General features: G+C 36.9%; 2 protein-coding genes across 3 annotated transcripts; one reads left to right on the forward strand and one right to left on the reverse strand.

The window, feature by feature from the left end:
• The first annotated feature begins 5,854 nt into the window (after positions 1-5,854).
• LOC114522258 (cyclic nucleotide phosphodiesterase inhibitor-like) lies at positions 5,855-9,163 on the forward strand. 2 transcript variants are annotated; one of them, XM_028542906.1, is made up of 4 exons: positions 5,855-6,016; positions 6,610-6,682; positions 8,192-8,452; positions 8,713-9,163. In XM_028542906.1, exons 2-4 carry the CDS (start codon positions 6,628-6,630, stop codon positions 9,057-9,059), a joined length of 663 nt encoding a protein of 220 aa, XP_028398707.1. In that variant the 5' UTR covers positions 5,855-6,016; positions 6,610-6,627; the 3' UTR covers positions 9,060-9,163. The 2 variants fall into 2 exon arrangements, with proteins under 2 accessions (XP_028398707.1, XP_028398706.1); XM_028542905.1 differs by lacking the exons at positions 5,855-6,016; positions 6,610-6,682 and having other exon boundaries at positions 8,022-8,452.
• A 12,350-nt stretch (positions 9,164-21,513) lies between these two features.
• On the reverse strand, positions 21,514-25,499 carry LOC114522373 (uncharacterized protein K02A2.6-like). Its single transcript, XM_028543044.1, has 2 exons — positions 23,483-25,499; positions 21,514-22,898 (listed from the first exon to the last, which is right to left on the reverse strand). Exons 1-2 carry the CDS (start codon positions 25,497-25,499, stop codon positions 21,514-21,516), a joined length of 3,402 nt encoding a protein of 1,133 aa, XP_028398845.1.
• Between the last annotated feature and the right edge of the window lie 417 nt (positions 25,500-25,916).

Genomic DNA, 25,916 nt, shown 5'->3' on the forward strand with positions numbered 1-25,916 from the left:
ATATTATACATGCAATCTTAGAATTCAATCTTGTAGTTGTAGAATTGTTAGGCTGACCTAGGCAAAAAGGTTATAGCATGTGGTATAGAATTGTCATTTTGTATGCAGGTACACCGCGAATATTTTTTATAGTTCAAAGCTTTTGGTCCCTATACCCTTCATCAGTGCAATCAACTTTCAAAACAGAAGCTTTTTACTTTACAGCACACTAGCCACGATAGCTTTATTTTCACACTCTTGCACCTGGAGAATATCAGAGCATACTGTCGCCGCCACCAGTTATGAAATACAATGAGTGTTTATTTCAACTAAACGTTTTCCTGCACGTATGCCAAGAGTTTTGACAAATTACGTCAATTGCTTACGCGCGAGGGTTTAAAAACGTATAAAGACGATTTGTTAAGCATAGAAAAAAATCTTTTGGGAATCATGCCAAAATCTTTATTTCGACTAGTCCTTTTTCGTGAATGACTTTTCAAGACACCTAGTAATAAACTGCTTCCCCCTCGCTTGCATATACATCCGCTGAAAGTCTGTGGAAATTGCTATACTTGTATAAGTATAACATAACGCTGCCAATTATTCGCCGAAGGCGAGGTGATAATCGGAGAATACAACAGCATAATATACGTCAAATTTGACCAATCAGAATGTAGGATTTGTTTTATTCCCTTGACCTTGTGCAAAAATACTAAATGATGATATCACAGTACCTGCATATAAGTATAAGGCACTTGCGGAATGTCATTTTATATGGGAAAACGGAACTTATTTGCCCTTCAAAAAGCCCTGTGTATGTTTATACAGCTAGGTGAGTAAAAAAAACTGACACCTTTGAAATTCAAATCAGCCGCGAACCTATGGCTGGAATTTGACAATTCCATTTTAATTATATAATATTTGGCTAATTTCTCCTCCTTTGGCATTATAGCTACAATAAAAATATACAGTATAGTATTTTATATTTAGTATTTTGCCAGTATAGCACAAGTGAATATAACAAATACTATACATTCTGATTGGGCCGGTTGTTCAAAGCTAGGTTAGCGCTAACCCTGGGTTAAATTTTACTCAGTGTTTTGGTTTATATATATATATGCTTCTGCATTGCTGTTCGCTTCGACATGGCAAAATAGATTTATATTTATCCACAAAATATTTATGCATGGGAAAACATGTTCAACTGCAAAACCGAGCGATTAAAAAAACTGATGTAAAAATTTGAGTTAACCTGGGTTAACCGGCTTTTGAACAACCGCGGCCCCAGGTGAATATAACAAAACAAAAATTGCAAAATGGCGGCTAAAGAGATAAGCGAACAAATGCAGTTCTTGTGTCAAATCACTGGTTCAAAAATACTAAAACACTTATTCGCCTTAGGTTTGGTGATTATCGGGGACTTCATCTCGGGGAATAGGTGATTATTCACCTTGTTAAATACTGTGCTAAGAAGGGGGGGGGTTAGATCAATCAGCACGTTAATTTGTTTACATTTTCAGTAACCCAATCAGAATGCATAAATTTTTACTATACTTTCGGTAAAAAGGTACATTATTTTATATAGCCCCTATAAACTTTATTTAACTTTAAGCCTTCTGATACTAATGATCAATGAGAAAATCCTTTCCTGATATTATAAGTGGCAAGATCACTGAAAATCACGCAAGTCTTATTCGAGAGAAAATATCGTCACGAAAACGATTGAGATCTCCCACTCAGTGAGTTTGAGGGTGAGCCAGCTTTTAGAATACATGCAGGGGTCGGTTGTATGTATATAAAACTCTTTAACAACATTTTGCATAGTTAAATCCTAGTCAACTCAGAAATACACAACTCTGATTGGCCAGTTCTGCCCTTAACTACAGTTAAATGTTAACTATAGTCTCAGCTTATATTAGCAATATATATATATATATACTAAACTATATAATCTCAGCTCTTAACAACTTGCATCACGCAATCTTGTTTCTTTTAAACATAACGGTGTTTTTTTCTCGCCCTCACTTTGGTCAATTATATAGTATACGGCATGTTTCCCGCGCTTGCATGCATATCTATATACATATGGCTCCTGCTATAAGACTTGGAATAATGATATTTTGATGCATGCAAAATGCCGAACGTGAGATGCTTGGTCTATTTTTGCAATCTCATGCATTTGACAGGGAACCGGACGAAAAATAACCGGACGGCTAACTCACAATGACGCACAATTGTCAATGTGGCACGGACGGAACTTTGTTTGCATTTAAAAAACCCACACAGTATTCATCTAATCCTGTTCCTACCCGTTGGTAGTGCAAGGTATATATAAGCTCGCTGGAATACCGTTCTTCCACAAACAGTTAGCTGTGTCCTCGTTGAAATTGCAGACTTGAAAATTGTGCAGTTAAAGTTGAAGATAACGAAGTTCTTTTAAATATTGTTCTTTTGAAGGTGAGCTCTCGTTGAGGTAAAAGACATGTATAGCTAACTAACTAAGGACGCATGCAGTTAGAAAGGGTTTAAGGATTCTAAATAATTTATACTTCGCGTTATAAACATGAAACGGCTGACTTCATCGGGCGAAGAAAAAATTCACTAGAAAAAATTCACAAAACTGAAACAGTCAGTACATGCAGTTTAATCGTTGAAGTTGCAAGCTGAATTAAATTGTGCTGACGGACTACTGAATTAGAAGTCTGTTAAGCTCGTATTCTGCCAAAGTTGAGTTCTGCATGTCGTAAAGATTTAAAAAGTAAAAAAAAATCATATGAATGATCATCGCGTAAATGATATAGCTATTACTTTTTGTATTTCTGTAGTCGAACATCAGAGTATATACGATGAACGTTTTGATCAGCTTAGGATTCGTATTGGTCGTTGCAACTTTAGGTGAGTTATATGTAAAATCTTTTTAAAAAAAAGTTATCTACATGTTGTAACACGTCCCCTATCTCTTTGTATCTTTCAGCGGAATCGTCGGGGGTGTAGGGGTAATAGCCCAGCAACATATAGCTATATTAGATTTATAACCACATCAGTAACTTCTTCTTCAGTATATAGAAATGAATTAAAAAACTGTGCCTCCGGCTCGTGCTGTTGTCTCTCGCACTAACTTCAACTAAAAATGACTAATCACTATTCACCAGCCGTTTCTGAGGGTCAAGTGTCTAACAATTAAGCATTGTTCATTGTTTCACAATGTTTCATTGTTTAGTTGTGCAACGCCCGCGTGCATAAGTGCTTTATTTAAAATCTTGAACCCAGTTGCTTCATTGCGTGTTCGTCATGTTTCAAACCGTGTGCTTCCAATCATGGAATAATACAGTGCCTAAATCAGATTAATGCTTTCAGTTTTTTCGTTTTTACATATATAATATATATATATATATATATATATATATATATATATATATATATATATATATATATATTATATATTTATATATATATCGTTTTTACATATATATATATATATATATATATATATATATATATATATATATATATATATACACCCGTTTGCAAAAACGTTGTCCGCAGATAGATATATAGATAGATACCCGAAATCTAATTAGAATTGCATATGTTGTGTAATATGATTGAAATCCCATGCAAATGTATTCATATGCAATTCTAATTAGACTTCGAGTATCTATCTATCTATCTATCTGCGGCCAACGTTTTTGCAAATGGGTGTATATATATATATATATATATATATATATATATATATAATATATATATATTATATATATATATATATATATATATATATGTATTTATATCGTTTTTACTTACATAAATATATATATATATATATATAAATATACGACGAGAGTGAGCAGAATAACTGTTTTAAACAAACTTTGTCGCCCTTTCGGTGCATTTTGGTGTGCTATCATCAACTAAAGCTTGGATTTCTATTTTACTCAACTCCCCAAATCTTTCAGCCATTTTGTTTACTTTCTCTGCTAGACAGATATGAGCTAATATATCTGTCTAGTAGCCAACCAATGAAATTGCAGCATACCTCATATCTGGCGCTTGTGTATATAATAAATTAATACAATGCTGCGGGGAAACCTATGTTAGGGCTGCCTTCCACTATAGCTGTCGCGTATTTTGGACGCACGGCCGCGGCTGAAAACGTTCCAATTAGATTAACGTGCGTATACGCACGCATACTAAAAACGCGGAAAGTGGAAAGCAACCTTAGTATTGTTAAATGATATATAACGACATGCATGAGCTACTCAAAGTTGCTGTAGTCAAGGCGCATAACTGTGGCCGCACATATATTGAAAAATTGTCGTATTCGTTCGTAACGTCCGTTATTAATTGTTTGGTGTCGTTTCAGGAAGCGCTTTGGATTGCTATCATTGTAGAAGCAAGGAGAAATGCAGAAGTGTCAGCTGCCCACCCCAATTTGACAGATGTGTCGAAGGAACCCTTGTCTACAAAAATGGTACAGAGGCGTATCACGCTAGCTGTGCTCCTGTTACAGCTTGCAAGATAATTGAGGCGGGGACGACGTGTGATAAACTAAAGGCATCGAATGAAATTAAATCCTGTGACATTAAATGCTGCAGTACCGATAATTGCAACAGTGGCGCAGCTGGTGCGACTGTTGCAAAATTCACACTTTCTTTAATGACAATCGTATGTTTAGTTTCCACCTATCTCTGAGTTTTAAAGTAATGTATAACTGCATTCACATGCATGTGTGCGTCCATGGACGCAATTTCTTAATAACCTATACGCCGTACTTTATATGATAATTATTATATATATATACCTTACATTACTGGTTTATCTTACCTATATGTATATATACCTAGTATATCTACCTACTAATATGAACGAGTTTTGTGATTGGCTTTTTGTAACAATAGTGAACAGTGTTTATGATTCGTTCTTTTAGAAATCAATTTACCTATACGATTATATATGTTGTTTTATTTCCATTTTGTATACAACTAATATAAGGCTATAGCTGTCCGCAGGTAAAAATTTAACCTCCATGTTGTTGATTTTGTTTATGAACTTATTATTTATTTAAAAGAATGAACATTACAACTTAGAATGCATGGTTTGCCTGAAATTGTGCTGATTTCACATTCCCGCTCTCGAATTTGGGACGTTGATATCTTCGCCATTGGTATGACGTCATATAACGTGGGATACGACTATTTATCACACGTTATGACGTAGTAACGTGTAAGAGAAAAGTCGCATCACACGTTATGACGTCACACGTTGGACATGACGATTAATGTCAGTTAAAAGTTAATTATGATTTTTGGCACTTCACTTGATGCAAGAATATTCTAGAGGTTTTAAAGGGTCTTAATTTCGAGTGGTATTATACGAGGCACACTTTTAATTCAAGCAAGGAACAGTTGATGGAAAAATGAGTCAACTATACTCTATAGTTTTTTTTTTCTTTTGCGATGCCGGTTCAATGTTCTTGCCACTGATCGGCATCACAAAAGCGTAGGTTCGATTCCTGTCGGAGGACCTATAGTTGACTCTTTTTTCCATCAACTCTTCCTGACTTGAATTTGAAGTGTGTATAATACCACTCGAAATTAGTATCAGTTAAAAGTTAACTATATAATCTTACAGATTACAGTTAAAAGTTCACTATATATAGTCTTTTATACAACTGCATGGCCCCTGCATGGTATTATATTTATATTATATATCTTCTATGATGGCATTGCAATTTGCAAAGTTGTTTGAAGGTCAAAAACATGTAATTTCTTTCTACTTTCATCCTTCCTGTATGTCAAGATCACGTGTTTTTTCAGTTGGCAAATGACGCCTTATCGTGGCGTCAAACTTTCTTTATGATATTGATCAATGAAGACTTTATATAAACCAACAAAATATAACATCGCGCAATCTTGATTCTATTCATTGTTGTACTATTTAAGACGTATATTATATGAGCTCCAAATAAAGGCTCCTGTATACGAGCAGTTATAGTTGAGATTGTATATGATCAAATTAGACGCGGTAAAGCTCGAAGGTACGTAAGCCTTAATTCTACCATTCATCCACCTAAGCTTGACGGTTCTTGCTTATAAGCTCCTGTGGCGAAGGTTAATTAAGTCGATGTAGGTAAATTCTAGAGGTTTAAAGGTCTTAATTTCGAGTGGAATTATACACACTTCAAATTCAAGCCAGAAACAGCTGATGGAAATATGAGTCAACTATATATAGGTCCTCCGGCAGGAATCGAACCTACGCTAACTGTTGCGATGCCGGTGCAATGGAATCGGTCAATCAGAGTTGTGTATTTCTGAGTTAGCTAGGATTTAACTATATGCATAGCTAAATATATAGCTATAAAGAGTTTTATACAACCGGCCCCTTCCGCATAATGACGAAACAAGCCACGGCCCCGCGTCTGCAGGGAATTTTGAAATGCTATTGGGACTGACATCGTCGCTATAGTGTTCAGACAACATCGATTTTAAAAAGTATAGAGGTTATTTATCTAAGAATACAAATATTCAATAAACCGTTTCTGTACATACAATTTTACTGTACAGTCCATAATGTAAACAAACGCTATCTTTTGCTTTGTTTGTTTTTATCCGTTTAATTCTATTCTAATAGACGAGCATCCCGGAGCCGATGAGGAAACAACTTTTAGTCGCCTTTGGAATCTTGTTGACCTTCGCAGCTGTAGGTGCGTTATACGACAGTTGATAAAATCAAAAGACAGGAAATTTGCCGTTTCGTAGTCACAACCGACCTACACTAACTTAGACTTAGTATACAGGTCAATGGTGGTGACGTTTTTAACGTGTGATTGCCTTAAAGGCCGTGTTACACAATGCAATTTTCCTGCAACTTGCAATGTGATTCTACTTCTGGAAGATTTTGCAACTTTGTGCATGAAAGATTTTCAGTTGCCACTCTGCTCATTATTTCAAACCGACATATTTTCAAAACTCTCACACAAATTTACATGTCTTAAAAAAGCAAATGAACGGAGACATGGATCATAGGTTCGACATTCACATGAAAAGTTTGACGTCTCTCTATATAGTTGAATATAATTGTAATTTTTCAGTTGAGACAATTTTTTCGGTTTATGTCAGAGCTATAGGCCTGTATAATTCTCATATTGATAATTAGGAAGATCATATAATTTCGACTAGTTTAATAAAGAATAACAAAATATACTAGCAATCGATTAAATACTGAAGAAGGGGTTTCTAGGTATTTTGACAACCAGTCTGAACCTTGCAGATTCGCCGAAATACGATGGCAATGCATGATGCTCACGTCAGCTAGTCTTCATGCATGGTTATAGCCATTGACATCTATATATATATTATAATATATATTATATAATATATATATATTATATATAATATATTAATATATATATATATTATATATATATATATATATATTATATATATATATATATATATTAATTATATATATATACCTGCATGGACTACTTGCTTGTGCACATTTAATCAGCGACGATTTGCTGACATATTTGCTGACGAATATGAGAGTAAGGCCCGTCAATGCAGACGAATATGAGATAAGTCAGTGTGGTCAGTGCATGGTCGACTTCATGAGCAAGCACTCTCATAATCGACGCCATTTTGAATCACGCATTTTTAATGACGAGCAGACAGTCCAGGTATATATATATATTATACACACTTCAAATTCAAGCCAGGAGCGATATCGCAAAAGCGTAGGTTCGAATCGATTCCTGTCGGAGGACCTATAGTTGACTCATTTTCCCATCAACTGTTCCTGGCTTGAATTGAAGTGTGTATAATACCACTCGAAATTAAGACCCTTTAAACCACTAGAAAATTCCTGCATCGAGTGAAGTGACAAAAATCATTATTTATTTACTCTCAGGTATATATATATATATATATTAATATATATATATATATATATATATATATATATATATATATGTCAATGGTTATGGCGGCTATATCATTCTAAAGCCCTGTTTACATGTACTACAGTCAATTTATCGGCTAAAATTGGTACCCGTACCCAATTTTATTAGTGCTCAGGCTACCAAAACAAAGATCGAGCACAGATGGAATGGGTACCTATTTTAGCCGTACCGTGCCCGGCATCAAATCTCCATTGAAATTTTCCGTGTTGTTTTTGAAATCTCGCCTTGCCTCGTTTGGTTTTGTTTTATTAGGAAACGGTTTGAGCTGTTATCAGTGCACTGCTTACGAAGAGCAAGAGGCATGCCAGAGTTCGAATTGCTCGTCCACATTCGATAGATGTTCCACGACCACAGTTGTCGACCAAGATGGCACGAAAAGTCATGAAAGATCATGCAACCATGCTGATATTTGCAATACTGATAGGGAGTGTCGTATCGAAAAGGCAGCTAATCCACATCTGAAATCATGTGATTTTAAATGCTGTAGCACCGATGATTGCAATAACCCAAGCGGTACGTGAACGCGGTAGCAGTCGGGGCAAAGATGAAGCTGTAATGATACAGTGCCTCATTCACAATAATTAATATATATGCCTCAGTTTTCACCTATATACCTTCATGAATTGCTGCACGCAAAAGCTCGTGCTGTGAAATGAGAACTCAAACTATACCCATATGCTACACTGCTTGCACGCACAAGAAAATTATTAAAGAATTGTCGTGTTCTTTTCTAAAGTCTTATTGACGTGTCTCTTTGTTTGGTGTCGTTTCAGAAAAGGTTTTGAAATGTAATGTTTGTGATAGATCGAAAAGAGGACAGAAATGCAAAAGCATGAGCTGCAAGTACGGACGTGACAGATGTGGCGCGGGAAACATTGCCTTCAAAAATGGTACTGAGTGGTCTGCGAAATACTGTACCACTGCTTATAATTGCAAACGTGATCAGCGGTTGTGTGATAAATTAATGGCCTCGAATGAAGTGAAATCCTGTGACATTAAATGCTGCAGTACCGATAATTGCAACAGTGGCGCAGATGGTGTGACCGTTGCAAAATTCACACTTTCTTTAATGACAATGCCAATGGTGTGTTTAGTTTCCATGTTTTTTTTGAGGCCTTAATGTAATGTGAATGCATTCACATCAGTGCACGCAATTTCTTAATGATAATCTATTCGCGTAGTTTACCACTTTAACATGTTATCGACTGTATTATAAACAAGACCGCTTTGTTGTCAGCATTTTCATCTATGAGTTTATTATAGAATTTCATTTTAGTTTGATAGACAAGGTTATTTACTGCATTGCTCAACATATTTTTCTCTGCTATCGACTGATTTATCAGTTTCTCCATACTTTTTCTAATCTTCGTCTCTTTTTCTTATACTTTCTCTTTTTCTGTATATACAAAGATACTGTTTACAACTACATATTCAGTGAATAAAATTCAAGTTGACTCATTCAAGAGAGGTGTGAGAGTGTTATTTAACTTTGAGTTTCCATGCACCATTAAGACTAAACGGGCTTGATACAACCGGACCCAGGTTTCATGCTGTACTTTCGTACGATATGTATCTTATGGTAAAAGTTGAAGGCCATTATGTTAAAAGTTAAATGCAAATTAGTATGCATGCAAATCTTCATGTCGCAAATTTCTAGCAATGAGAAATGACGCACAATGTGTCCGCGTACGTCATTGGATCGGCGGAAATTTTTTAAACCCACACAATATTTTATTCAGTTCTGCATGTTCCTGCTGGTTGTGTTGTGTGAGGTATATATATAAGAGCTCGCTGGAATAACGATCTTATACACAAGATACAGTTACTGTGTCATCGTTAAAGTTGCAGACTTAAAAATCGTACAGTGAAAGTTGAAGTTAGTAAAGTTCTTTTAAATTTTGTTCTACTGAAGGTGAGTTCTCGTTAAGACTGTATAATAATGTATAACTAAGAGAGCAGCACTAAGAAAAAAATAATAGAGTAGGCACAATCTAAAAAAAAATAAAAGAGTAGGCACAATCTATCTTGCCGTTTGTCGGGAACGCGAATCCTAAACTCCCTAATTTATAACATCAACGCAAAGAATTTCTTTCTTTTATATTTAGAGTCGAAAATCAGAGTATGATGAACAAAGTTTTAATCGCCTTGGGATTCGTATTGGCCGTTGTGACCTTAGGTGAGATACATTATAATACAAATTCATTAATGCTTGCGAACGACGATCGTTGTGTGACTAATTTTGCAGATTAATGCTTTAGTTTTGACCGCACACGTAAAATTGCACGTTTAACAAGTGAATGACTTTCGGATGTAGTTATTAATTGTTATTTTAGAGTTCCGGTTTCATGCTGCGATGCATGCCTGCACACATGGGACTTGTCACAGTGCTCGGAAGCTTTCGTCCAATTGGATAACGCTTTTCTATGTTTTCTAAAGAATGAAGCTATGCTATTGGTTGAAACATAAATGTAATTGTAAAGTTTAGCCAATGAAAATCATTCTTGCGAGGAACTGCGATGCATACCTGCACACATATGCGTACAAGACGAGGAGGGGAGGGCAGCCTCAGCTCCCGGCCGCCAAAATGTTCTTTGAAATCCAGGTGTTCGGGCAAAACAGAATCACAAATTATTTTCATTTTGCAAATAAAAACATCTTCCCCAAAACTTATCGCAAAGATGCGAGCATTTTTCGGCATGTTGTTATTTTTCAATCTATCCTTGCTTGTTTTAATCTATCCTTGCTTGTTCTAATCTATCCTTGCTTGTTTTAATCTATCCTTGCTTGTTTTAATCTGTCCTCATTGTTTCGTGCTGTTTTTAGGTGGTGGTTTGAAATGCTTTTTTGGGGGAAATACCCGGGAAGGGGGAATTTATAGCAGGAGTTTCGAATGCCGAGATGAAACGGATATATGTTACATGAAAAAATATACTGATCAAAATGAAACGGAGCAGTATTTTGGTGGCTGCATCGATGCTGAAACGTGCAAACTTGGTCAGAAAGGCTGTGAAGACCTACGGCAACACTCATGGACGGCCCTCGGTATAAAATCCTGTGAATACAAATGCTGCAGCACCGATAATTGTAACAAACTCATCGGTAGCAAAGGTGGCAGCGATGGTAAAGATGGCAGTGGTGCAGCTGGTGTTGTTTTTACAAAATTCACTCTTGCTACGATGGCAATTATTTGTTTAGTTTCTACTTATTAAGTCTCCTTGAGTCTTTCAAGGAATGCAAGTCATATAGTCCCGTCGTGTCCCGCAGCTAGAGCCGAGATTCAACGAAGCGTGAGATGATTTTGAGGTATTGAAATTAGTATTTATGAAACTAAACAAGCACATGCTATTGTCAAGGTGATCACACGACTGCCAGGATCATGTTATATTCTCAATTCAATGCCTCAAAATCATCTCACGTTTCGTTAAATCTCAACTAAGCGGGCAATCTCGTTCCCCGAGCCCGCGATTCCTCTGGCGAGAAAACAAAGGCTCTGGGATAATCCAAACCGGAAGCCCGAAATTCTGGCTTCCGATTTGTAACGGTTTTTTGTTTTTCAAAATTAAAACGGCCTGAACAACCAATCAGAATCATTTCTGGTTTGGATTATCCCAGAGCCTTTGTTTTCTCGCCAGAGGAATCGCGGGCTCGGGGAACGAGATTGCTAAGCGGGATCATGTAGACAAGCACTAAAGCGCCCCCAGCCCCCACGTCTTCGCGGTCATATATAATTATTTATATGCTGCAATTCAATTGCCAGTTATACTGCATTAGCTTTTAATATTTATTATATTTCAGATGTTTTAAAACTTTCTCTTGTTTCATATGCAGCAGTGTAATTGTTGTGGTACGATTGTATCTATAACAGTTTATTTCTATAACAATTGCACGATTGTATCTATAACGGCTGTTTATAAGTAGTAAACATAAAACATTAAACGCAAAGTTTTAACTTCATGTAGTTTATTTGTATATTTTTGAGGCTGGGTATGTCGATTTGCAAAGACCTAACCAACTGTAAAAAGCTATTTCAACATCGCTTTAACAAAAAAATGAAACGAGCCATAACATGAGGTATAAAACGTGCTAACATGAGGTATAAAACGTGCTAACATGAGGTATATATAAATGCCTGCAAACGAAGTGTCAAATTTGTAACAACGACAACATGAAACCGCGGTTTTTGGTTTGCCGTAAACGTAATATACTAAACGATTCGCGGTGTGAACACGCTGCAACCTCGTACCCAGGGTAATTTCGCTGTGGTAAGAAGACCCTGGGTACGAGGCTGAATACGCTGTCGCTGTGTTTCAACAACACTATACTTTAAAGTATCGAATAATGTGTTAAATCATGAACGTTTCACCAAACTCGTGATATTGATTATTATTATTATTGATTATTAGGAATTGCTGACGTTTTGAGCCAAAAAGTATATGCATCATATAATTTATAGTGCAGTTTGTGTTTGCGTTTGCCGTGTATATAGAATTTAATGCTTGAACGGCTATGGGTGTGTATGCAGTCGCTCAATTAAGCATATATAGTACAACTTAGTACGCCGAAATCGATCGACGCACACTGCAGAGCTGAATTTACTGCTTTTCTAAATACATCAGCAATGACCTTTGACTTTGTTCTCTTGCATTACTGCTGGACGGTATTTTTACCGTTACTCATTACTTAAGTTGTTAGAGTCCGTAAACTGTGTGTTTAATATGGACAATTGTTTCCGAATAGTGTAGAGATATTGGCCTATCGACTCGTTTGAGTAATTTTGTAACACAATACTGTATATATAGTTATATACTTAGGATACTTGTAAATAAAGGAAGTCAAGGAACCCCATAACTGGAGTTAACTCTGTGGGTCTCATTAGCCAAACATGGCGAAGAGTATAAATAGTCAGAAAACTTGCATGCACAACAGCACATTCATATTAAATTGCCTTCATGAGATAGTTTTAAATTCTCATTGAAAACCCCGCCCTGCATGTGAATGACAATGACAATTATTTCAAGCAAAATAATTGACTAGCGACGTCGAGCTAACCGCGTCGTAGATCGTAAACTCCCTATTGTTACGCCTACATGCGACCTGCAGAGTGTTCTAGCTTTTTTCAGCTGAGAAGGAAGTTGAAACTGTTTACATTCTGAAATATGAACAAGGAAGGACTGGTAATTAACGGGCAAGGCCCTGATGGAAAGTTTGTACTTCATTGAGACCGTCATGCAGCAAGTTTAATTTCGCAAACTATTTCGTAAAAACTACAAAATAAGAACTTACAAAATAAGATGGGCGAAATAATAGATAACAAGGAACATAAAAAAAAGAACACGGATGCAGTTTAAGGCCCGTATTCAAAAAGCTCACTCACACTCACACTCATTGAGTGTGACATATAAATTTCGTTAATGCTGATCAATGAGAAAGTTTTCTCTCAATAGATGAAAAGATATAAGATAAATCACTGAAAATCAAACCCCTGTTCGGCTGAAAATACCGCCATTGAAACGTTATGGGCAGATTAAGATCTCCCACTCAATGAGTTTGAGTGTGAGTGAGCTTTTTGAATACGGGCCTAAGACTGGGCGGTGAAAGTTTTAAATAGGAGCGATTTACAATCTATAAGTTAAGACCTCTTTTAATCAGGTATATAGCTGTCTACTTTTTATTCCGTGTTTGCGGTACGGATGAAGTTGATTTGTATATACAAGGTTGCGTCACTTGCATGACCTCTCGTTTCGACCACGATAAGCCGCTTAAGCACCATGGCTTAAACGTTAAAAGGTTTCAGTTGCGGAAAGTGCAAATTTAAATTTTGATAAAAACAAATGACACTTCAAAAGCTCTTGAGCTCTTACAGCCGGCTGCAACTAACTGCATGCATAAATATTCTAAAAATAACACTGATTCGACTTGTATTCCTTGAAGATTTTGTAGCTACTTCCTACTGTTTTGATATTTAGTTAGTTGTTAGAGTTGCTATAAACTGTCTGTTTAATACGGAACAGAAAAGATGTTTACTTCATTTTTATGACTATACATTGTTTCCGAATAATATAGAAATATTGCCTACCGACTCGTTTGCCGAGTAAGTCTGGCTAGCTCAGGAAATTATTTGCTTCGTTTGAAATATCGAAAGGTTGCTGCATGTATGTATTTCTATATATATATTCTTAGGATACTTGTAAATATAGTTAGAAAACCTGCATGTACAACAGTTGTATTGTTTCTTGCTACATGCTGGCTCGATTCCGCGATATACCACAAGAATGCTATAAAAGGAAATTAATCAGCTGTCAAAGTCATTCGATCTTCCCGATAATTAAGTAAGGTATTCGTCTTATGTTATTTATATCAATTAATTGAACACGGAAATAATTTCTTCATTTTAAAAACCACTAAATATCTATGTAATCTTGTTCTTGTCTGGATGTTGGGTACTATAAGTCATATATAAACCCAGCTGAAACGTCATATACATGCATGCGGCACAGGGTCGAAACTAGCGTGAAAATTTCGGTTGCATGGGGAGCATTTTCATATATGTGAATACTCCCCGCTCCCCCGCTCCCCTCCAATTATTGCATCTGGTTTCAGCCTAGATGCACTACTGCATGTGTCATTCTTACAGTTGTAGAGATGAATTGTGCGGGAAAACTTGACAAAAAGAAAGTTTCATCTCTCATTAAAAAATGTTTTTATAGAAACTTAAATTAATCTCCTATCATATACTTAATACTGACGCGGGCAATTAAACACATCACCACGGGTGTCTGATTATATCCAAACTGAAAGGTTTTTATAATTCCACAGCCTAAGTTACTTTTTTACCATTTTAGCGTCTTTATAGTTACTGTTTTAATCATAGAGACCTTTATAGTTTTAATCATAGAGACCTTTATAGACCTTTACGGCAAACGCCAAACCGCTAACAAAGTTTGTGTTTTAACACCACCATCTTTAAGTGTGCGGCAATTTCACTAAATTACAAACGTTCTGCATAAAACTTGTGATGTTCAGCAGTATATAAGAAAGCAATAGGCTATTTCTGATGTATTTAGAAAAGCAGCAAATTCAGCTTTGCATGCCGTATATGTTTCACCACAGTTTCACGTTCGCCGTATAGATTTTAATGCTTGAACGGCTGAGGGTGTATATGCAGTCCTTCAAGCATTAAATTTTATACGGCGAACGTGAAACACATACTAAACGTCAAACTAAAAGGTCTCTCATGTCTGTAGCTGTTATACATCTTTTGGAACTTCAACCAAAGTACAATCTTTTGGAACTTTGAAAAAGAAATTTCAAGCAAAATGGTTGGTATACAAGCTGACGGAATGTCAGTTTTTATATACATAAACCGCGAATAATTCATTACGCCAAAGCTTTCGGGTAACCCTTCAACCTTCATCAGTGCAATCAACTTCAAAAATCTGACGCTTTTTACAGCACACTATAGCCATACTTTCATTGTCACGCTCGTGCATTTGCGGAATATTGTTCGTGAGAATATAGGAAAGTTAACTGAGAGTATAACATCCTGTTCCCGTCCAGCAACAATTATCAAATAAACCGACGCATTTAATGATCACTTGAACTTTAAATTAGCACTTTTTAAACTGACAGGATATAGCTATATGAACAAGTTTTTGATGAATTTGAATTCAAGACACATGCATATACTGAATCTTTTTGTACCTTGCATGTATATTAATCGTAATAATTAATAATTATATTTAGTTGAAATGCTTGTAAATGCATGGTTAGAAAACTTTCACATATGTTGTCTATATACAGTTACGATTTGATGGCACTTAACTGGATGCATATATATGATGTTTCTGTTTCACAAAATCCTAATTGATTTACCCTGGGCTATTCGCAGGCATTACCACTGTACCACCCTACTGAGAACAAACTAACCACGTATGCTCGCTCTTGTCAGTTACCCCTGCATGTAAGCTCAGACTGCTCATTGGCAAGAGCATTACGCCAGCATCGCAAAGGCGTAGGTCCGATTCCAGCAAGCCAGAGGACCGATAGTCATGGCACATTTTCTCAACTGCAACTGGCTTGAATTTGAGATGCATGTATAGGACGGACCTCCACTCGAAATGAAGACCCTTATTTTGTCTACACATGAAATAGTTGTAATGGTCATTGACAACTTCGCGTTCTGCGAATAACGTGATATGAATACTACCAATACAATATCCTTATTGGAGCTAGGAACAAGAAGTGTAAAATGCCATGCGGGAGGTATTTCATTAATTGATTAAGTGGAATGTTTGGGCGCGGCTTTTAGACCATAATAAACTTGCTATTGATTGTTCCTTTATTGCGTGTCTATATATACATGTTGGCTCCGTCTGAGATACCACTATAATTTAAAAGGAATTTGAGAACCCGACAAAGGAATATTAAGGACAATTTAATATAAGGTATTTGTTCTATAGCTAGAACATTTTTAAAAATGGAAAAACGGAAATAATTATTTTTATTTTAAAAACCATAGAATATTTATGAAATCTCGTGATTTCCTCGATGTATGATATCAATTAAGTCGTAAACATGCATATAAAGCCCTGCTGAAACGATCTACAGGCAGTTAGTTATAGCTACAGCAGGTGTCGACTATAGTTATACAAATTTGCAGAACCAAGTTGGACGTTGAAAGTTGAAGGTATAGTAAAGTCTTTTTAAACGTTATTCTGCTATAAAAGTTGAGTTTTCACTACCGTGGCAAAGGGCATATTCATTTTTTTTTCATGCATTTTTATATTTTTAACTAAATTTTATACACAGCGCTCATGGAGTTATACCCTGGTTAAAGAAATATTTTATATTTTTAAATATACACGAACGACGTCTTAACTTCACTTCTACCTTTCACTAGTTTATTGTCTAACAATCGAAAATGATGAACAAAGTTTTAATCACCTTGGCAGTCGTGTTGGCTGTTGTAACCTCAGGTGAGTTATATCTTTTTCTAAATTTTTAATGCTTGCTCAATTGGATTCATTGCTCGTTGCGTTTCACACGATTGTTTACGATATACAGTGACCTTTTTTTATTAATGCATGCTTTAGTTTTGACATTATACCTGAACGTTTTAACAGTTTTAGAAGGAATTCTAAATCTTTAATGCTTGCTCTTGCAATTCGATTCATCGCTCGTTGTGTTTCAACACGTTTAAACTCTTTAACAGGGCTGACTGCATGAAAGAAAATGATAGCTGCAGTGAGGTTGCTGAGCCCTGTTCGGATATATGCATGGTATAACTATAAACTACTATAGTAGATATATATTCCGGGTTTTATGCTTTCCGACATAATCAGTGAAAATTGTCATGCTGCATGGTTTGTTTAAATTCATCCTTGCCTCATTGTTTAATTGGTGTTGTTTTCAGGTAGCGGTTTGAAATGCTGTACTGGAAATATTGGGGACAAATGCACTAGTAACGACTGTCTCGCGGGATTCGATAGATGTTTCTCGCAAACTCTTACCGATCAAAGTGGAAACCGTGTGTCTAAAGGTGGTTGCGGCAAGGCTGATATTTGCAAAGGTGCTCAGACTGTGTGTGACAACATAAAGAAAGTACAGACAACTGTGAAAAACTGTGAATACAAATGCTGCAGCACCGATGATTGCAATAAACCCAACACCGATAAACCCACCAAGGATAATAAACCCAGCAGTGGTGCAGCTGGTGTAACTGTTACGAAATTCACTCTGGCCTTGATGGCATATGTTTGTTTAGTTTCTGCTTAAGTCTCCTTAAGTCGTTTAAGGAGCGCATGCAATTCATGTGAGTCTATTATATAATCATTTTTATTATACGCTGTAATTTGCCTTTCTATACTGCATGGCCTTAACTTGTTACCTATTTGTTACTTAAGTTTTTAAAAACTTTGCCTTTATCATATTTCATAGCTTTGTGCAGCAGTATATCGCTGTGTTTTGATTGTATCTATGTAATTAAACTAATAAAAACACATAGAAAAATATTCTATAATGTCAGATTTCGTGTATAATTTGATCTCTTCTGTCTAGATCTTTATACAAGTAGCAAAGAGCAATGCTTTGGCAGCAAAGCCACAATATGCATGGGGAAGAGCAACAAGATGTTTCCAAATAAAGATATATCTATATCTATCTATATTTAGTATACACCAGACTATTGTCATTACAACTCCTACATTCTTATTGGCTACTCAACCATGGTCTATTCGTGATTGTGAACCTTTGGGAAAAATTCGCTCGCGCGACCGTATTAAATTGAATGAATTAAATTATTTTTCGGTGTAATTGCGGTCAATCGATTATTTTCTCGAAATTAATATATCTAGGTACAGGGCCGGTGTATACAAAAACAATTAACAATATATATATATATATATATATATATATATATATATATATATATATACCCATTTGCAAAAACGTTGTCCGCAGATAGATAGATAGATAGATACTCGAAGTCTAATTAGAATTGCAAATGATTACATTTGCATGGGATTTCAATCATATTACACAACATATGCAATTCTAATTAGATTTCGGGTATCTATCTATATATCTATCTGCGGCCAACGTTTTTGCAAACGGGTGTATATATATATATATATATATATATATATATATATATATATATATATATATAAAGATAGTTTTAAATTCTCATTGAAAACCCCGCCCTGCATGTGAATGACAATGACAATATTTAAATCATATATATATAATTAAATGTATATATGAACAAGAGAGACAAACAGCACGTACAGTAGCTCTACGTGTTTGCCGAAATAATCCTCAATGTAAAAGTTATTCATTATTTCTCCTTTTAACTGTCTGTTCCACCGTCTATGGAAGGTTTGGGTGTGACTTTTAGACAGCATACGCCAATAGCTAAGTAGTTGTATTGTTTCTCACTACATGCTGGCCGATTGTGCGATAAGATAAATTAATAAGATGCCAAAGTCATTAGATCTCCCTGACAATAAATAAGGTATTCGTCTTATGTTATTTATATCAATTAATTAAACACGGAAATAGTTTCTTCATTTTAAAAACCACTAAATATCTATGTAATCTTGTACTTGCCTGGATGTAGGGTACAGTATAAGTTATATATAAACCCAGTTGAAACGTCATATACATGCATGCGGCACAGGGTCGAAACTAGCGTGAAAATGTCGGTGGGGGAAAATTTTCATGTATGTGAATACGCCTCGCCCCCTTCCAATTATCGCATCCAGTTTCAGCCCAGATTGCTCAAATGCAGTACTGTGTCATTCTTACAATTGTAGAGATGAATTGTGCGGTTAAAGTTGACAAAAAGAAAATTTCATCTTTCATTATAATATAAGTATGATATAACGAGCAATTTGATTGGCTACCGCGCGTGCATTGTGAGGCCATAATGCACGCTTCTGGCTTTTGAAGTTTTTGTTGCTAAGCAACATCTTAAATAACATGTAAGGAGAATTTCATTATTGATCAAATAAATAAATTTTGTTGTTGCCCTATAATTTCTTCTTATATTATAAAAGAATTAAAAAAGCTCGTCGCGTGCCTTTATGGTGTAATAATGCACTCGGGGAAATGTTGGAAGAATACTCGAGAAGTTTGTAAAACACTCGGCTACGCCTCGTGTTTTACAAGCTTCTCTCGTATTCTCCCAACATTCCCCCATCGTGCATTATTACACCATAAAGGCACGCGACTCGTTTTTTAATTCTTAATTAAAAAATGCTTTTATAGAAAGTGTATTCGTTACTGCTGGATATCACGAGTTTTACGTGAAACGTTTATGATTTAATAAAATTGTTGCAGACTTCAGGTCAATTAGATACCTAGTGGCTATAGCAGTCAAAACACAAAGTCTGAGGCTCCAACTTCGAGTTATACTCACTTTATATCAGCATGTATATTCTTCATTCTGCATGTATATTAATATTTATTCGTAATAATTAATATTTATATTTAGCTATAAGATGCTTGTAAATGCATGGTTAGAAAACCTCCACATGCATATTTTGTCTATATATACGGGATACGATCTGATGGCACTTAACTGGATGCATATATATGATGTTTCTGTTTCACAAAATCCTAATTGATTTACCCTCGGCTATTTGCAGGCATTACCACTGTATACCACCCTAAGAACAAACTAACCACGCATGCTCGCTCATGTCAGTTACCCCTGCATGTAAGCTCAGACTGCTCATTGGCAAGAGCATTACGCCGGCATCGCAAAGGCATAGGTCCGATTCCTGCAAGCCAGAGGACCGATAGTCATGGCACATTTTCTCAACTGCAACTGGCTTGAATTTGAGATGCATGTATAGGCCGGACCTCCACTCGAAATGAAGACCCTTATTTTGTCTATACATGAAATAGTTGTAATGGTCATTGACAACTCCGCGTTCTGCGAATATCGTGATATGTATAGTATATTGCATGGTCGTATACTACCAATACAATATCCTTGTTGGAGCTATGAACAAGAAGTGTAAAATGCCATGCGGGAGGTATTTCGTTAATTAATTAAGTGGAATGTTTGGGGGCGGCTTTTAGACGATAATAAAGTTGCTATTAAAGGAATACTAAATGGTTTTCCGTGCAGGATTGCGTGATACTGCACGCAGGAAATTGCGAGACTTTCGGAAAGCGTGAAAAAGCACGAGCCGTAAATAACTACAATGAAACGACGGTCAAATTTCCCGCGCAAAGAGGCATTGTAAACTCTCCGTGCAGGATTGTCTCATACTGCACGTCTACGAAGCAATCAAATTGCGTGTTTCATTGTAGTTATTATATAATGATTGTTCCTTTATTGCGTGTCTATACATGTTGGCTCCATCTGAGATACTGCTGTAATTTAAAAGGAATTTGAGAACCCGACAAAGGAATATTAAGGACAATTTAATATAAGGTATTTGTTCTAGATGTTTTTTAAAAATGGAAAAACGAAAATAATTATTTCTATTATAAAACCATAGAATATTTATGAAATCTCGTGACTGCTTCGATGTATGATATCAATTAAGTTGTAAAAATGCATATAAAGCCCTGCTGAAACGATCTACAGGCAGTTAGTTATAGCTACAGCAGGTGTCGACTATAGTTATATAAATTTGCAGAATCAAGTTGGACGTTGAAAGTTGAAGGTATAGTAAAGTCCTTTTAAAAGTTATTCTGCTATAAAAGTTAAGTTTTCACTACCGTAGCAAAGGGCATATTCATCTTTTTTCATGCATTTCTATATTTTTAACTAAATTTTATACATGCACAGCGCTCATGGAATTATACCCTGCATGCATGCATGGTTAAAGAAATATTTAATATTTTTAAATAAACACGAACGACGTCTTAAATTCACTTCTACCTTTCACTAGTGTAATATTGCTTGTTTCTTACGCTTTTTCTATGTATCTTTCTATATCCCTTACATAACTAGATCTCCCTCAATTAATGTCAATCAATCCCCTAATCAATATCAAGTCTATATTTAGCTATTACTGTCCGTGTCTATATATATATACACATTACATCTCTCCCTTTGTTTAATGAATTATCAAGTTTGGGTTTATTGCATTTCCAAAAAGTTCTCTCTGTCTACGCTGCCTTGTTGACCTTCTCACCACTGGTTCTGGCGTTGGTTCGTCCGCTGCTCGTTCGATGAGTGCATTTCCTGTCGGTATGTTCCAATCATCTTCATCTTCGGATTCCTTTGCGGCGTCTGGTATCTTCTTAAAGAACGATACATTTCTTGTCACCTTATGTCTTTGGTTTTCAGCTACTATTGTAACTCCTTTACGTTCAAGCACCGTGTAAGGAGTTGGTTCGAACTTGGTTGTAAATTTGTTTTTCTTTTTCTGTCTAAGAATGACTGTGTCTCCCACTTGTATCTCTGACGGCGCCACTCTCCTTCGTTTGTTTGCGTATTCTCTCCCTTTGTCTTTGGCATTGGAGTCATTCGATTTGGCTTCTTTATGTCTGTTTAGTACTTTAGCTTTTGGGTTCAACATGGGTAGGACTCCTCTGACAGGCCGATTAAAGAGAAGCTGAGCGGGCGGTATGTTGGTAGAACAATGGGGTGTGGTGCGATAGCTTAACAGGAACCTCGAAAGTTCTTGGACCCAGTTACGATGTTCTGAACGAGCGGTCTTGATTGCTTTTGCCAAAGGTTTCATAAAAGCTTCTGCTTCTGAGTTACCTTGTGGCCATTCAGGTGTTGATGTCTCATGTTCTACGCCAATCTTTGTTAAATAATCTTTGAATTCTTTACTATTGAAAGGAGGACCGTTATCCGTCTTTATTTTCAGTGGAATTCCATGTCGCGCGAAGATAGCATCGGTTTTTGGTATAAGTGCTTTAGCAGATGTACTTGTGATGATTTCAGCCTCCGGGTATCTTGAATATTTATCAATTAACACTATGATATACTGTCCGGTGGGAAGCGGGCCGTAGAAATCTGCATGTACAGTTTGCCAAGGACCGTCCGGCGTTTCTGGAGTTAGTAAAGGCTGGGGTGGATCGGTTGGACCATTAATTTGGCACGGAAAGCAGGTATCGATCTCTTCTTTTACAGCTTTATCAATGTTAGGGAACCAGACATACTGACGTAACAAGGCTTTTGTTTTGACAAGTCCTTGATGACCGCTGTGGGCAAGTTTTACTATCTTCGCTTGTAGAGTTGATGGTATTATAATACGTGTTCCTCGGAGGATTACACCATTTGTATGGTCCACTGTTATTTCATCTTTGATGTTTATGAATGGCTTTACATGACTGCTGCCCCAGTTACCAGACTTAACTGCTTCTCTTACTGCATTGAGACTGGGATCCTTTTCCGTATGTTCCTTGATAACTTGTATTGGAATTGTGGTTTGCGCGGCATTAGTCGAGATGAAGTTTATGTATTCTTCAGCAAGGTTGTTTTTGGTATCTTCGATTGCGGATGTCGTGACAGGAAATCTGCTGGGTTAACACTGCCTGGTTTGTAGATAACATTGAAATGGTATTGCTGAAGTCTTAGAAACCAACGTTCTATTCTAGCTGGAGGTTTGGACCGAGGATTGTTGTAGATCAACTGTAATGGCTTGTGATCAGTAATTAGGTTGAAAGGTGCACCGAACAGGTAAAGGTGAAAATGTTCAATGCCCCACACGATCGCGAGAGCTTCCCTCTCGGTTTGTGAGTACCGTTGTTCTACTGGGGATAATGCTCGGCTGGCATAAGCGATAGTGTTGTCTTCGTTTGTTTTTGGATCCTTTTGCGTCAATATGGCAGATAAACCAACGGGACTTGCATCCACCAGGACTGAGGTTTCTTTGGATGTATCGAAATGGCTCATAACTGGACTGTTAGTCAGAGCACTCTTTAGGTCTTCATATGCTTTCTGGTGTATTGTCGTCCATGTAAAACGAGCGTTTTTTTTGGGTCAACTTTCTGAGTGGCTCTGTAATGGTCGCGTAGTTTTTGATGAACTTAGCGCTGTAGTTAGCCATTCCTATAGACTTCTCACTTCACCGACTGTTGTTGGTGGTTTTGTATTGGCGAAAGCGTCCACTTTCTTGGGGTCTGGGCTAACACCTTGTTCTGTGAATACCAGTCCAAAGAATTCAAGATTCTTTTTGAGGAATTTGCACTTTTGTAGATTGAGAGTCAGGTTACTCTCTTGCAGACGTGTAAGTACTTCTTCTAATGCTTGGTCATGTTCCTGTCGAGTATTTCCAAACACGATGATGTCATCTGCGATGTTTTTAGCTCCTTGAATTCCTTGTAATGTCTCCTGTAGGGTGTGTTGGAAGAGTTCCGCTGCAGCATTTGTGCCGTAGTTTAATCTTTTATAGCGATATAAACCGAGATGAGTGGAGAAAGTTGTTATTCCCCGAGATGCTGGGTTCAGCTCCAGTTGATGGTAGGCTTGAGTTAGGTCAAGTTTTGAGAAAAACCGAGCTCCGTTAAGCTCAATAGAGACAGCTTCTAGAGTGGGTATGGGATGTCTAGTTCTCTGAATAGCTGTATTTGCTACTCGCATATCTACGCACAATCGAATCTTATCGTCACGCTTTGGGACGACGACGACTGGGGAAACCCACTCCGTTGAAATTCCTTCGGGTATTCTCTCAATGATGTCATCCTGTTCTAATCTGCGTATTTCATCTTCAATTTTTCCGCGTAAATGGAACGGTGCTCGGCGCTGCGGTTGTGCAACTGGTGAAACGGTTTCATCGATAACTAATTCGATTTGTTTGTTCTTTAGTTTCCCAAGTCCACAGAACACAGGGCCATGTTTATCTAGGATGCGTGCGAGGTTTTTATCGCTCGTTGTTGGTGTGATTTTTGAACGTTCTGTTTCCTTGTTTATCTGATTTAAATGGAGACTTACGAGTCCAAGTTCTTGTGCAGTTTCAGAACTAAGTAAACAACCGCCGTCGTCAGAAGTAACAAATATGGTAGCTACCGTGAATTTGTGTTTCGACTCTGCTAAAACGCGGAATTTTCCTTCCATCTTCACAGGTGTTGTGGAATTGAAGGGATATGCTTTCACGGATGTTGGCTGAAGTCGGATATCTCGCAGTTGTTGGAACGTGTGTTTATCGATTACATTTATGCTTGACCCCGTATCAATGGTCATTTTTACTCTTTGTCCATTGAGAGCAATTGACGCTTGCGGGTGTTTTTGTTTGTTGTTGACCGCGTAACAATATTCTGGACCACTACTGTCGCTGCTAGTGTTGTCCTGGAGGTCTGTGTTAACTGGTCGTAGGTCTTCGCGTGGTTTACCAGTTTGTCTATTTTCTCTCGTGTTGCTACTGCGGCACTGGCTAGCAAAATGGTTTAGTTTACCACAATTGGCACATGTCTTGTTTTTGGCAGGGCACGGTTTGTTGGTGTGAGGGTAGCTGCCACCACAGTAAAAACATGTCTTATTGGATGTCTTGTGTTTTGTTTCTTTCGCGGTTGGCGTTTTAACTGCTTGAATATTGCAGCTGTCTAAATGTCCTTCAATGTCAGCTGCATGCGTCTTGCTTATTTCTTCCCGCCTGGCTGCGAGCAAAAGATCTTTTAAAACATACTTGGGGTCTCGCAACGCTTGTTTACGCACGCGACTTGACTTTCCTCCAATAACAATTTGTACCATAATTTCGAACTCTACATCTGAAAACTCACAGTTTTTTGACAGTGTTCGTAGACGCGTGTGGTATTGATCTATCGTTTCCGTGTCGCTCTGTTTTGCTTGTCGAAATTTGTAGACTTCGTATAATCGATTTTTTTGAGGCTCGAAGTATTCGGTGAGAAGTTCCGTCGCTTTATCGAAGTCGTCGTCGTTACCAGGGTCTGGAAAGTGTCGAAAGATTTCCCGTACTCGCGGTCCTGCTTGGTATAAAAGTAATGCTCGTTGGCGTGTCTTGTTTGTAATGTTGCTCGCCGTTAGAAATGTTTTGAAATCTGCCAACCAAGTACGCCATTTAGCCGCTATATTTCCTCCCGCGTCAGCATCAGGGTCAAACGGTGGCATAGGCGTGAGATATGTCGCCATTATAATATGTTTTAATCACTTGTTTTAGTCTTCGTCGCCAATGTAATATTGCTTGTTTCTTACGCTTTTTCTATGTATCTTTCTATATCCCTTACATAACTAGATCTCCCTCAATTAATGTCAATCAATCCCCTAATCAATATCAAGTCTATATTTAGCTATTACTGTCCGTGTCTATATATATATACACATTACAACTAGTTTATTGTTTAACAATCGAAAATGATGAACAAAGTTTTAATCACCTTGGCAGTCGTGTTGGCCGTTGTAACTTTAGGTAGTTATATTTTTTCCAAATTTTTAGAAATTGAATTCAATTGGATTCATGCATTGCTCGTTGCGTTTCAACACGATTGTTTACGATATACAGTGGCTATTTTTTTTTATTAATGCATGCTTTATTTTTCACATTATACC

Source organism: Dendronephthya gigantea, unplaced genomic scaffold (genome assembly GCF_004324835.1).
Source record: "Dendronephthya gigantea isolate DGI-Jeju-01 unplaced genomic scaffold, DenGig_1.0 000022F, whole genome shotgun sequence".
Taxonomy (NCBI): Eukaryota; Metazoa; Cnidaria; class Anthozoa; order Malacalcyonacea; family Nephtheidae; genus Dendronephthya; species Dendronephthya gigantea.